The 13,152-nt window shown below is 41.8% G+C and overlaps 1 protein-coding gene across 5 annotated transcripts in view; it reads right to left on the reverse strand.

Moving 5' to 3' along the window:
• Positions 1-4,815: 4,815 nt before the first annotated feature.
• The window catches only part of pik3r3b (phosphoinositide-3-kinase, regulatory subunit 3b (gamma)), a 210,117-nt gene continuing 201,780 nt past the window's right edge, over positions 4,816-13,152 (reverse strand). For all 5 annotated transcript variants that reach the window (XM_046859409.1, XM_046859419.1, XM_046859441.1 and 2 more), the window contains 9 exons: positions 11,615-11,726; positions 9,549-9,647; positions 9,282-9,462; positions 8,905-9,030; positions 8,390-8,532; positions 7,590-7,766; positions 7,420-7,494; positions 7,043-7,213; positions 4,816-6,024 (listed from right to left, as the gene is read on the reverse strand). In XM_046859409.1, coding sequence (XP_046715365.1) covers positions 5,823-6,024; positions 7,043-7,213; positions 7,420-7,494; positions 7,590-7,766; positions 8,390-8,532; positions 8,905-9,030; positions 9,282-9,462; positions 9,549-9,647; positions 11,615-11,726 — 1,286 coding nt within the window. In that variant the 3' untranslated portion in view covers positions 4,816-5,822. The remainder of the gene's footprint in view (positions 6,025-7,042; positions 7,214-7,419; positions 7,495-7,589; positions 7,767-8,389; positions 8,533-8,904; positions 9,031-9,281; positions 9,463-9,548; positions 9,648-11,614; positions 11,727-13,152) is intronic.

Consider the following 13,152-nt stretch of genomic DNA (forward strand, 5'->3'; position numbering starts at 1 on the left):
AATAGTGCGTTGCCAGGGGGCTGCCAAGGGCTTTATGGTGATTTAAAGAAAAAAAAAAAGAAACATGCAAATGTATGTCATAAATTAAAACCTGACCTAACTGAATCAGTCGGCTGTTTAAAATTCTGACAAATTAGATCGTATGTGTAGCCAAAACCATTCCAGCTACCGTCATCTTTATATATCTTTCTACATTAAAATGCATACTCTAATCTGAACATGTAGTCACATGTAATACAGTTCTTCAGTTTGAAATGAGAACGTTCTTTAATCACGTGCAGTCTTTCGCACTTTGCGTTGAGATGAGAGGAGACCGGACGAAAGATATCTGATCGTGATCGATCGTCCATGCAACATTAACACTGAGTCAGACGCGAAGTTGGCGATTTCAGTGTGTAAATGAAATCATCAGATATCTGTCAAATACGATTCTACAAATTTAACACAGAAACTTGCATTGGATATAAACCACTAAGCTGGCACTAGGTGTATAATGTATTTCTAGAGCAGGAAGAGGGAAAATATAGTGAAGACATAAGCGCAGAAGCTTTGGACAAAATATTTTCTTTATTTCCGCAAGAGAAATGAATATTGTGGAGTTCCATTGAGAATATACATGAGTTCATCTCATAACAAATGGAGAGTCTACAACCAATACAAACTATTGTAACAGATACAAGAAATCATGGTGGGAAACAACTGAGGAGTATCAATAAGCCTTTAGCAAGGATGATATTCAAATACTGAGAAAGAGGACAGTTTTCTACTCTTGTTCTCCAAAATCTAATGAACAGAACGAGATGCTGTCGTACGACTGAGGCGGCAAGAGAAAAAACAAACGAAAAAAAAAGAAGAAAAAAAAAAGACGCATGTGTAGGTAGTGCAGGAGAGATTCAAGTTTTGGTGCGTGCTTTTAAAAAAATGTAGTGATTCATTGGAATTGTTGGATACGGTGATTTAGCTGATTTCAGGGCCAACGGCTTATTGCTCAAAGCTGAGTCTAGAAAAATTTGCTGGTGTCGGGAAAAAGAAGAAATACCAAAGCGTGTGTATTGAAATTCAACTCGTAAAAAAAAAAAGTTTGTGTTGTTGCGAGTTGGGTATTTTATCGATTCTCGGACTCATTGTCGTTATCCAGTGACGATAAATAAAGTCCCGTGGATAAAAGTGGACCCCTGTGGCAGATTCGCTATTGCTGACGCGGCCCCTCGTTCTCAGTATTTAGGAACAATATCATATTTGCGTTGTCCACTGAAACACAGGGTTCAAACTTGTTTCAGCTGAAAAAAAAAAAAAGCAGTGTTTTTAATAAGCGATATCAAAATGTATATCTGACTACACCATAAACAGACAAATAACAGTTCTTGTTTCAACATTTTTTTTTTTTTTTTTTTCTTTTTTACACAAAACAACAGTCAAGAGTACCAAAGAAGCATGCTGGGTTTGTACGTATGTCAAAGTGGGAGGGAGAGTGGGATCTTTTTTTTTTTTTTTATCTTCAAAATTTTTTTTTTTGAATTTTCCATTTTTTTTTTGTTCCATTTTTTTCTTTATTTAAATATAAGAAGCTTCACTCCATTAAGCTGTGCTGGGTGTTATGATGTGACAGTAGTGGTAAGAACATAAAAGACTCCCAATGAGAATCACAACATATTCGAACCCGACTGCAAATAAAACTTTGCAGAACTGCACAAAAGGGCGAGAGAGAATCGTACACTGTGGCGTTAACAGTCTTGGAATAACTGAAGCCTGATGATCTAATCACAACAGACAGTTCGAGGTGAGTGAAGAGGTTTTGTTTTTTTCCCCAAACCCTTTGAGCTTTTGAAGTAATGCACCGTTAATCCGTTTTTCTTTATCTCTGTTTAGTTTTGTTCCCCCCCTCGTACCCGTCCCACGTCGTTTTTATTTTTTTAAACAAAAAAAAAAAAAAATGCACAGGCATTTTTTTTTTCCTTCTGGTAAACATGTCCTTCATACGAACCCCCCAATGCAATGCTTGTTTTTGTCCCTGAAACCTTAAGGAAAGGAAATGAAAAATGGAATATTGCATGCTTTGCGGAGTGTGTGAACAAAGAGTGCAGACGAACCCCACCGCTTTTCTGCCCTGCAGAGAATGATGATCACATTGGTTGTTTTGTTTTTGTTGTTTGAAACAAACCACAAATTGCTAGGTGCGCTGGTTGGATTTTTCTCTCATACAAATGTCCCAAGGAGAGAAAATCCAGGCCTCCAGCCAGGCCCAACTTTTTCTGAATGTGAGAAAGAGCGAAAAAAACAGGATTTCGGTTTTGCGCGACGTGTATCAGTGAGCAGTCGGTCGAAAAAGAAAACACCGATGGCACACTAAACTTTTCAAGCAATTCATATAACTGAGTTGAGTTGAGGGAAAAGGGGGTGTCGGATAAACCTTAGATTTACATTGTAACCGATTTGGGGGTAAAAAAGTTTCTAAATGGAAAGATTTTGCTCCTGCAGTCAAACTGTGAAACTCTTCAACAGGCTGAGTGTAGACTAATAAAAAATTTACAATCTGTTTTCCGCTTTAGTTTCTTTTTTTTTTTTTTACCCAACCTTAAGATTTCATTGAACACCCCCAAAACACTCGTTTGAAAAAGCACGCGTTCACTCGAAAACACTAGGAGAAAAGAAATCAAACTCAAATCTTTGGTCTTAAAAAAAAAAAAAAAAAAAAGAAAGAAATTTACAACTCATTTAAGTTGTAACAACTCAAACCTTAACAAAATGTTCAATAAACGTCCGAACACGACGAGTTGTATGACACGCAGGAAACCCTCGCTCTGTCGCCAGCCTTATAACGTTGTTCTATAAAGTCTCTTCGATATGATGTGTGCAATATTGGACAGCAAGATCCAATAAACAGTCGTATTTTCAGTTAAAGCAAACCCCTTTGTGAAACAACCAACACTTGATGTCGTGTCTTAGAATAAATGTGTTTACATATTATTCCCGACTCGGTTGTCATAAAAGGGATTTCCTCTTCTTTAATATATTTTGTATATATGCAATATAAAGACATTCAACAGTGAGCAATGCAATAGTTCAAGTAATAGAGAAAGGACCCGTCAGTGGCCCAGGTTAGACAAACAATCTGCATCTTTGAAAAAGGGAAACAAAAAGATAAAAAAAAAAAGACAGAGAGAGAGAGAGAGAGAGAGAGAGAGAGAGCTAAATAGAATCTTTGATCTATAAAAGTTTGAAAGAAAAACAAAGCAAACCCCGTGCATGTGAAAAACGGTTGCCACGATGCCTATGGGGCCATAGTGCACAAGAGGAAATCAAGTATTTTGTTGGGGAAAGCGGGTTTGAAAAGTGGACGTGTGGCGACGTTCGTGTGGAGACGGCAGCCCTTCTCCAGATATCCCAGCGTGCACTAGGAGGCTGCTCTATCCTCGACGATTACAGCCTAGCGAAAACTGTGACACGCTCACACAATGAGCTCTATTGCTCTTATGCTGGTCGCCATGGTGCGAGGCAGAGGAAGGGCTGCAACGTAGAAGGAATCCTTCACTGTCTGGCCAACTTCAAGTCACAAGCTGTGAGGGCATGTGGCTTCTATCAAGGACTTGAAGCCGTACACTCGGGGCATGAAGTGGGAAGACCGATAAAGCACATGCGCTTGAGGGAGCGGTGATCAGCTGGCTGAGGTAAGCGAGGACATGACTAAAGGGTGGCCTCGCCGTCCTGTCAGCCGTGACCCCGACTCTTTAAGACGTCCTGTCGTCCAGACGCGAACGCTCACCGGACTCCCGATTTAACAAAGGGGACAGGAATACTGACTGTGCATTTGACCTTTTCGTACGTAAACTTGTGAGCAACGTTTCACAACCTCTCTGGTGCGGAGTACAATACAGAGGAGCGAGTGTCGACACGGAGGCGGGACATAATGCATAGAGTTTATACAGGAGGAATAAGCACGTTACACTCCTTCAGCTGCCCATGCGCTGTGTGAAAACTGACATCAAAAAAAGCGATCGTGCGCCAGGAAATAGGTTTAACGAGGGAGCGTAGAGGGAACGACAGGAACGAGAATGAGAGCAGCAGATGAACAAGGGAGTCCAGTGCTGATGAGAAGTGATGTGGCCAGCATAAAAACAAAAACAAAAACACAACTTGTGTTTATTGTGACGTTAATCTATTTCTGAAAAAGTTTTATTGTGCGACATGAACACTAACAAGGAGCCAAAGGTTTAATTATTGACTGTTTATCTTCTTCACAATGAAAGCATTCACTTGTTTATAAGAAGCACCAGGTAGAAAAAAAGTGTTTTTTGGTGCACGTGATTATCACTCAGACCTCGGTGCTATCGATATACGTGTTGCATCGTTTTTTTTGTCATCTAAAGCAAGTCTTTCAAACACAGATTCTGAATTGTTTGAACAACCACACATCAAATAGTGTTTCTGGGTCTGTATCAGGTTTTCCGTTCGAATTTGGCATACAAATCGTACAGCTGCAGGATTGATCACGTCGAATAAGTGCTTCACGCCGAGCGCATCCGTGCGTAAGATTTCGGTAGGAAAACTTTGCGCTTCGGCACAGGATGCAGGCCTGGACTCTATTTCACGTGTGGTTAGAATTTTATGAGCACAAACATTAGCAGAAGTGACTTTTTTTTTCTTCCTAAAACCTATACAGACTTAATAACTAGAGCTGCAGATGACCGCAGCTTCCTTGACTGGCTTTATTTTTTAATAAAACTCTCCTCACCGTTTGTGATTTTAGGAGCCGTGTCAAAATGCGTCAATAACGGTTTTATTAAAAGAAGAAGAAGAAGAAAAAAAAAAATCCAGTCAAGAAAATTATAATCTTTATTTTCTGTCTGGCGCTTTTAGTTACCGAGTCTACGGGTTTTAGGGTGAAATAACACTTTCCTCTCGATCTTATTAATCAACAGAAAGAAGAAAAAAAAAATCCTCCCTATGCTACCTTTGGTCTCTGCACTGGACTGTAACACCATTACTGCTCAGAAAGATAAAAAAAAAAATCTGATCCAGCAATTAAAGCAAACAAACATTAAAAAAAACCTAAAAAACAAAACAAAACAAACAGCTCCCCTCTAACATATAAAAGCAAGCTTGTTTCATTTAAGACTATGACATATTTTCACTTGTGCCCTCTCAGCTTGTCCCCCCGGCCCACCCTACCCCTGTCCCTGTTCCATTCCCTCCCATAATCCCTTGTTCAGCAGCAGTTACTGTGAGAAACACTCTGGAAAGTGTCAGGCGTCTGTTTGCTACATACATTTGCCTTTTCAGCATACACACAATGAAAGAAAGCAAAAGAGAGAGAGAGAGAGAGAGAGAGAGAGAGAGAGAGAGAAGGAGCGAAAGAGAAAAAAAAACATATATAATTTCCTGCCTTGAATGTAGTAAAGGAGGATGAGACAAAGGGATAAAAATGTACAAATGAATGACAATGAAAAAGAAAAGAAGGACAAAAAAAAGAAAAGCTTTAAATCATGAAGCATGTAAAAAGTCCCAGCTGGAGTTTAGGTAGCAGCGTGGGTCACCTGAAACTCGCCTCTTCTGCTTCCTTCTGTCTTTTTTTTTTTTTTTTTTTCACATTCACAAACATTTAAAACTTCCTTGTGCAAATCAAGCAGTCTTTAGAAAGAATGCCCTCCAAATTGTTCTAGTAAAAATATAGAACTCCGAAGGTGGCTGACGTGTGTGTTTGTGTAGGTGTGTGTGTTTGTTTGGGTGTGTTGCAGCAAGTGTTTGTTGTGTTGGATTTTGTTTAGTTTGTAGGAACACGTGTGTGTGTGTGTGTGTGTGTGTGTGTTGGAGTGGGCAGGGCCTCATCTGCGGGGGCCTGAGGGCATCTGTGCGTAGACGGGGTAGGCCAGGCGCACGTTGAGCGAGTCGTTGTGCTGGACCAGCGAGGTCTGGTGATAGTGCAGAACAAGGTCTTTCAGAGTGCTGTACAGGTTGTATGGCTCAGCGAAGCCGTAACCACGCGGCGTGCTGTAGATCACACAGTGCTTCACTTCTCCATCCACACTGCAGGCAGAAGAAAGAGAGAAAAGAAAAGTTCAGGTTTATTCATCCATCCATCCATCCCTTCCATCTTTTTCCATCTATTGTTTCCATCAATCCATCCATCCATCCACCCATCCACCCATTCTTTCTTTACATCTTTTTCCATCCATCCATCCATCCACCCATCCATCCATTCTTTCTTTACATCTTTTTCCATCCATCCATCCTTTCTCCATCCATCCATCTATCCATTTTTTCCTTCCATCTTTTTCCATTTATCCATTCTTTCCTTCCATCTTTTTCCATCCATCCATCCATCCTCTTCATCTTTTTCCATCCATCCATCCATCCATCCATCCATCCATCCATCCATCCTCTTCATCTTTTTCCATCCATCCATCCATCCATCCATCCCTCCATCCATCCATCCATCCACTCCATCTTTTTCCATCCATCCATCCTTTCTTTCCATCTTTTTCCATCCATCCATCCTTTCTTTCCATCAATCCATCTATCCTCCCTCCCTCCATCCATCCATCCCTCCATCCATCCTATTATTTGCTGAAAGTCTTTCCACAACTGCTTGAGACTTTTACAGCAGTTATACTGAGTGACTCAGTCTCCATCTGAAGAATCTGCTTGTGCTCATCAAATAGGTCTGAATATGAATATAATGAATATTAGGAAGTATAAACCGGACTACACATCTTTTCATTTAAACGCTTTGCTTTATTTTATGAGCGGATTTGCAGAGCGAAACGTTCCTATCTGAACGCTAATCGTGCAGAGCAGGAGGCGCAGACTGATGACATCGTGCGATGCGCCTGTTTAAATGTGCAAGACTGGTTTGGAAGGTGACCAAAGAACGTACACTTGAAATCACTCATCATTTGCAGGGGTGAATGTGGAAAAAAAAAAAAGAAAAAGAAAATTCAGTACAGAGAGTGATGTGTCAATCCGTGACTGTGGTCCATCACTGTCCAGCATTTTAGAAAAATGAAGTGTTAATGCGAATTAGAAATGTAAAAACGCTACTCACACTACAGAGCAGGCGTAACAGCCCTTCATGCTGCTTTCCCGGATGAGGAAGGCTCCATCTGGCATTCCCAGCAGAAGATCCTCAGCCTGCGTGCGGTTCAGGTCCCCAACAAACCAACTCTTCTCGTCGTAGTGTGGCAGGTTCTCGTCCTCTTCACTCACAAAGTAAGTACTGGACCCCACAAAAAAAAAAAAAAAAAAAGACAGAAGACAATGAGAGACTGACAGCAGTTACAGTTGTAGCGCTGAATAATTGCCAACGATGATGCAGGAAGTCTTGTTTGTATTAAGTGTGCAGTAAATTTACAGCCAGCTCTAATAGCGACTCAGGAGGAATGTAAAGGAATTAATGAGGGAAAACTCTTTTAATGAACTTACTCATCTGTGTTCTCATTTTTGATGCCCAGCCAGTCATTTATTCGTTTCTGACGTACGCCTTTGTGATTGAGCCAACTGTGAGAAAGGAAAACAGAAAATACAGATGTAGGAAAAAACACACACACACACAAACACACCCTGCTGTGCACGGAATAAAAGCAACAACTTACACAAGATACTGATCTCGGATTTTCCTCAGCTGGATAAGGTCTGGCTTTAAGCTGTTCATCTTCTTGTCGGTCTCCCGGTTGTCCAACGCTTGCGTCTTTAGGTCCTGCTCCAGGCGGATTTTGCTTTCGTGGATCTCCCCTAGTCGTGATTTGAGTTTGGCGTAGTTCATCATTATCCTAGCAGGAATTAAATGAAAATTATCAATAGGTGGCACTAGACTAGGTGGGATTTCGAATTCTTGGAAGGCGCCATAAAATTGATTTTTTTTTTTTGTTTTGGATATATTCCAAACTTACAAGGAATTTATGGGAATTAATTAGAAATTTGGAGAAATGTATATAAAACTCTCAGACAAATAGAAATATAAACATTTTATTTTAGTCATAAACTAAATGACATGCATGCAAACTAACTGAAAAGATAAAAAAAAAAAAACCCTGACATTGTTATCTTGGATATAATTATTAGGATAATTTTTCCGAAATTTTTGTGTGTGCAGGATTTAAGAAACCATGTGCGTTATGTTATAGAGGAATGCACAGTGCATGTAGGGGGCGTGGCCTCAGTGGCCCTGGAGTAAGTGTGTTGTGTGCAGGTAGAAATTCAACTGCAATCGCATTAAATTTGGTTGTTTTAACTAAATTAGATTACTTTTTTACAACTACAATTCAGTTCTTGGGTTATAGGCTAACCTGTAATTTAGTAATTTCCCACTTTATTCCCATGGAAAGTTTCCAGTCTTAAAAAATCCTGGAATATTGCAACCCTTAAAAACCGATAATTCCATACGAGTGCGTACCTTTCGATCTCTTTGTCGTTGCCTTCTCTGCGGAAGCGCTCGATATACTCCTTGCTGTATCGCTCCTGTGTGTGACACTGCTCTTCGAATATCTTGATGGTCTCGTTGAAGGCTTCTATCGCCGTGCGTTTCATCTGAATCTCCTGCAATCGGAGTCAAAAGAAAGTCAATACGCTCGATACTGACAGATTGAGTTCTCACCGCTGAAACGAGACGTGCGCTGCCGATGCTAAACCCCGTCCCGAAGGAGTATATAGTGCGCAGCATGTGAACAATGAACATATGGACCTATGCGAGTAGTACCATAATGATGTACCACTAATGCGCTCTTGAGTTTTCATTTTGATTACAAAAATCAAACGCAATTAGACGCTGCAAATGTGCAGCACAAGACTGCAATAATCCCATGAATAGCATACAGCATGCATTGTATATACACTACCAAAACCAGGTTATGTTGTCAAAGCTGTACCACATGCCAACAGTTTATATGCTGTAATCGTCGTATTATTTACCTGCGAAGTCTTCGTGTACTCGTCATACAGCCCGTCATACTCTTTACTCTTTTCCTGATATTGATTGTGATATTCCTGGAGTTTCTTCCCCACAGCATCGATGTTGTCTTCTTTGACCAGCTGATCCTGAAAGAAAAGGCACACAAACAGAGAGAGAAAGAAATGTTGGTTGGAATTAAACGAAAAGGGACCACCTTTCAAAAATAAATAAATTACACTTTTGTGGTATCTTCTAAATGATCATTGGCACTTTCACAAGCAACAAGCTTCCTCGTTCATTGACTAAAGAGAGTCTTAAAAAAAAGCATGCGGGGTCACAAAGAGCTTCAAGAGACAGGAAAGATGAGGCAAGAGAAAGAGGTGTGCGGTGCTCGTACCTGTTGGTAGCGGGAGATGGGGTACATGAGCTTGACGTCCAGTTTCGTGTTATATTGAGCCAGAGACTCGTGTCTGTAGTGACTGATGAGCTCCACCACCGAACCGAAGGTCAGGGGGTCTGAGAAACCGTATTTGCCGTCGCGGTGGTAGATCTTTATTAGCTTATTGTTGCCGCCTTTCCTAAAGGGACGAATCGACTCGCGTTAGAAGCTGATTTTCAAGGAAACGTAACAACCTGGAGTTTATACTCTTAAGGCGCTTTCCACCTTAAAGTGAGCGTGTAGTCTCCCTGCATTTTAGTCGAGGCGTCCCGTACCAGGAAGGTTCCGTCTGGCATGTCTCGCAGTTTGTCGTTCACTTCTTCCCTGCAGAACGAAACAAAAGAAAGAGTTGGGATAAGGAGACAGAAGTAGTAGTGAAAAAAATGAAGCGAGTCAGATTAAGAGGCACGTACGACAGCCCTGAAAACGTCACAGGCACACGAGGAGGTAAAAGCCTCTGCTCCGTGTCGTGTCTCTGCAAACTGCTGTCTCCTGCTGCTTTTTACTCTTACAGGAGTGTTTATTCTGAATCAAATCAGTCTGATACTGCAGTCCGAGTGCGAACGAGACCTTTTTGAATGCTTTTCTAACACTCAGACTCATTTACTGACATTTTCTCCCACTTGCACAAATACAATCGTAAAAACACATTCGAACGCATTAACAACAATACATCATACCTTCATTCGGCTTTTAGCAATATTGGGATCATTTATTGCAATAGACAACATGATGCATCACTTTTATAGACATACACACAGAGTGGCCTTGTTCCTCTTTTTTTTTTTTTTTACCTTGACAGAACATGAGGTTCAAAAACAGCCCAAAGAAGGAGGGGGAAAAAAAAAATCAAGGTCTTCTCTTCTTTCACCCTTATCCAGCCTGTCTGAGTCCACTCTCTGTCTTGTCCCTGTCTGGGCCTTCTGGTTGTCTCAGTCATGCCGTTGCTCAGCTGACCTCAGATCTAGTGCCCTCAGGAGGGGGATATATTTATCCTGTTGTGGGCATCTGGGGTAAAAACACTATCATTGTTGCTGCTGCTTTATTAGGAAACAAATCGTACATTTATCAACTTTTTTTTTTTTTTTTTTTAAAACACAGTCTCCCGTCCAGTATATTTTTGAGAGTATACTGGACATCAGGTCGAAAATTTGCCAGGTTTCAGGTCATTTGAGGAATCAGAGCATGAACACAAGCTGGATGATTGTACTTTTCACACTGCTCCACTCAGAGTCCATCAGTGTGATGATTTTAATGTGCCCCATAAATCCGTAGCAACTCTAACTTTAAGTGTAAAAGGATTTGCTCGAGGCAAAATGATTCAGACACGAGCCATTAAGCCATAAGCTGCCAAATATATCCATATCCTAATGTTACATGGTAGCATTAAAAGCTGCATGCGCGCACACACACACACACACACACACACACACACACAGGCAAGAAACAAACACACGACTAAATGCCAGATCTGACTGGCTGCTTCTAATTTTACCTGTGAAATGAGTCACGCTCTGAAAATAGCCAGGATTTCAGGTCAAAATAAAAGAGGCTCGAGGCTCGCATGGAGTCCTCCAAATCTGCCCGTGTTTAATGGGGATCTGCAATGGTCTCGGATGTCTGCCTGATCCGTAGAGCACCTTAGCTGCGTTTCAGCGTGCTCGACATCAAAACGGGGATAAAGCTGGTCAATAAGCAGTCCTCTAATCTGCACAAACCTGAGAGTTTTATGGACTCACCAAGCTGTTTGACATTTTGGAGGATTTAGGCTTCTTCTATCCCTATGCTATCTGACTAAAATCCACCCTAGTTGTTGGTTTAATCTAGAGCAATTTTCAGCCTGCTGTGGCCTTAACAGAGCTAGAGGAACAAAGGGAACAAAATGAGTGTTTTGCTCATGACAAGACAAAAAATTAAAAAAATCCAGTTCGATCCAGCAGCCATGAGATGTGTTTTATTAACAGAGAGCAGGCGTGTGTGCTGCTATGTGAGAAAGGTGTGAGAGGATGACGCAGCACTGTGCCGAGAGAGCGGTCGTTGTCAGAGAGAGAGATGTGGCGGCATGGATCAGGAGGAGGAGGAGGAGAAGGAGGAGGAGGGTAACGGGCTGGGAATGTTCCTTCTTCACACAGAGGGGAAGCATGGAAACATGGTGAGCTTTTTATCTCGTCTGCAGGGGATCTCATGACTCCAATCACCTGATGCGGCTGGGTGAATAATTGCACACTCTGCATAAGAAGTGTGTATGTGTGTGTGTTTAGCAGGCAAAGAGGTAGAGACACACATCTTACCTCGATATGTCTCCCCAGTACCATTCTGCATCCTGCAACGAGCTGCTTGCCGCCTCCTTCGCACCGTTACTGTTCACGGGAGTCATGGGTTTGGCCGGCTTGGGAGGAAGAGCTGGGAGAGAGAAAAACTAAGCTTTAATATCCGAGCACGAGATCGGCCTTGGGCTGTTCGAAACCACCGTATGCAAATATCGATCCCGTTCTCCTTAAAGATTATCGAACGAGGCAACTGTCAAAACAGAAATCTGTTGCTAGTTAAAAGAAAAGAAAGAAAGAAAACAGCTGGCCCCAGAGAGTGGGTGTGTAGATTTGAGCAGTCAATGTGGAGCAACAGTTCATACACACATATATACACATACACATAAAGTGCAAGGATGTCTTATTAAAAAACACACACACACACACACACACACACACACACACACACACACACACACACACACACACACACACACACACACACACACACACAGGGTTTTTGCAGGTATCAGCAAGTTCAATTTACTGCTTTTTATAACCCTATAATGCAGGCTTTAAATGCCAAGAAGGCCCCATCTGTGCAAATCAGGAATACTGATATAAAGAGCTTGTGGTCTTGGCAACACTTTGCTCATTAACAAAGCCATAACTGAACTACGTGTGTTTGATGGAGATGAAAGATGATCACCTTGTGTCCTAGAACAATTTACTCACGACGTATTGTCTCTTCTGTATTTCACAGATCCGCTCGAATTTAAGAAAGGATAACGAAATCGAAAGCTTTATTATATAATGCGTGCTGGAATTCTATGATGACACTTGACTTCCTGCTGAAATGCACAAGCTCAAGACACACACCCGCACCTTACTGGTGTTGGCTGTCAAAAGGTTTCATTTGGAGTAAATAAACAGGCTGGGCCGGTATTGAATAAGAATGTGACTGGCATCGTGCATTCTCTGTTTTTGTCCAAACATATTTTAACACCTGAAGCAACAGCTCACAGGACCCTGGAGCTGCTCGCGGCACTTTCCGGAGTTCAGGGGCAAACGTGAGCAGCACCTCATCTCGGTCCAATGAGACCGCAAAACTTCACCACGTCTATTCAGGGCTTCCTCTACACCCATCGCCACCATCTTCCGCTGGCATTGAGCTTCTAAACCCCTCAGAGCCAGAGTAATCAATTCAGGACACGAGGCAGCTACAGGACGGTGGTTAACGACATGCAAAGCTGCTATATATCGCCTTATGGAGTGCAATTTCGGTGTAATTACCCACAGCCAAAGGTGGTGTAGAACTCTGCGACTGGGGTTGCTTTAAAGATAAAACGCTGCCGATGCTTGTGTGTGTTATTTTGTAAGTGAGGCCAGGTTAAGGTGTGTGTGTGTGTAGTGGCTTTGGCAACCTGTACCAGGCCAGGTGCAGCTGGCAAGGAAGAGTTACCGACTTTGAGGGAGAGGGGAAAAAACAAGCTTGAGCTCTAACTTACAGAGGGTGCAGTGTTCGGCACAACCCTCAGGCCAAGCCAAACTAAACTTCTCCTGACCCAGTCTGAAGCTGA

This window comes from Silurus meridionalis, chromosome 1, assembly GCF_014805685.1.
Source record: "Silurus meridionalis isolate SWU-2019-XX chromosome 1, ASM1480568v1, whole genome shotgun sequence".
NCBI classification, from domain to species: domain Eukaryota; kingdom Metazoa; phylum Chordata; class Actinopteri; order Siluriformes; family Siluridae; genus Silurus; species Silurus meridionalis.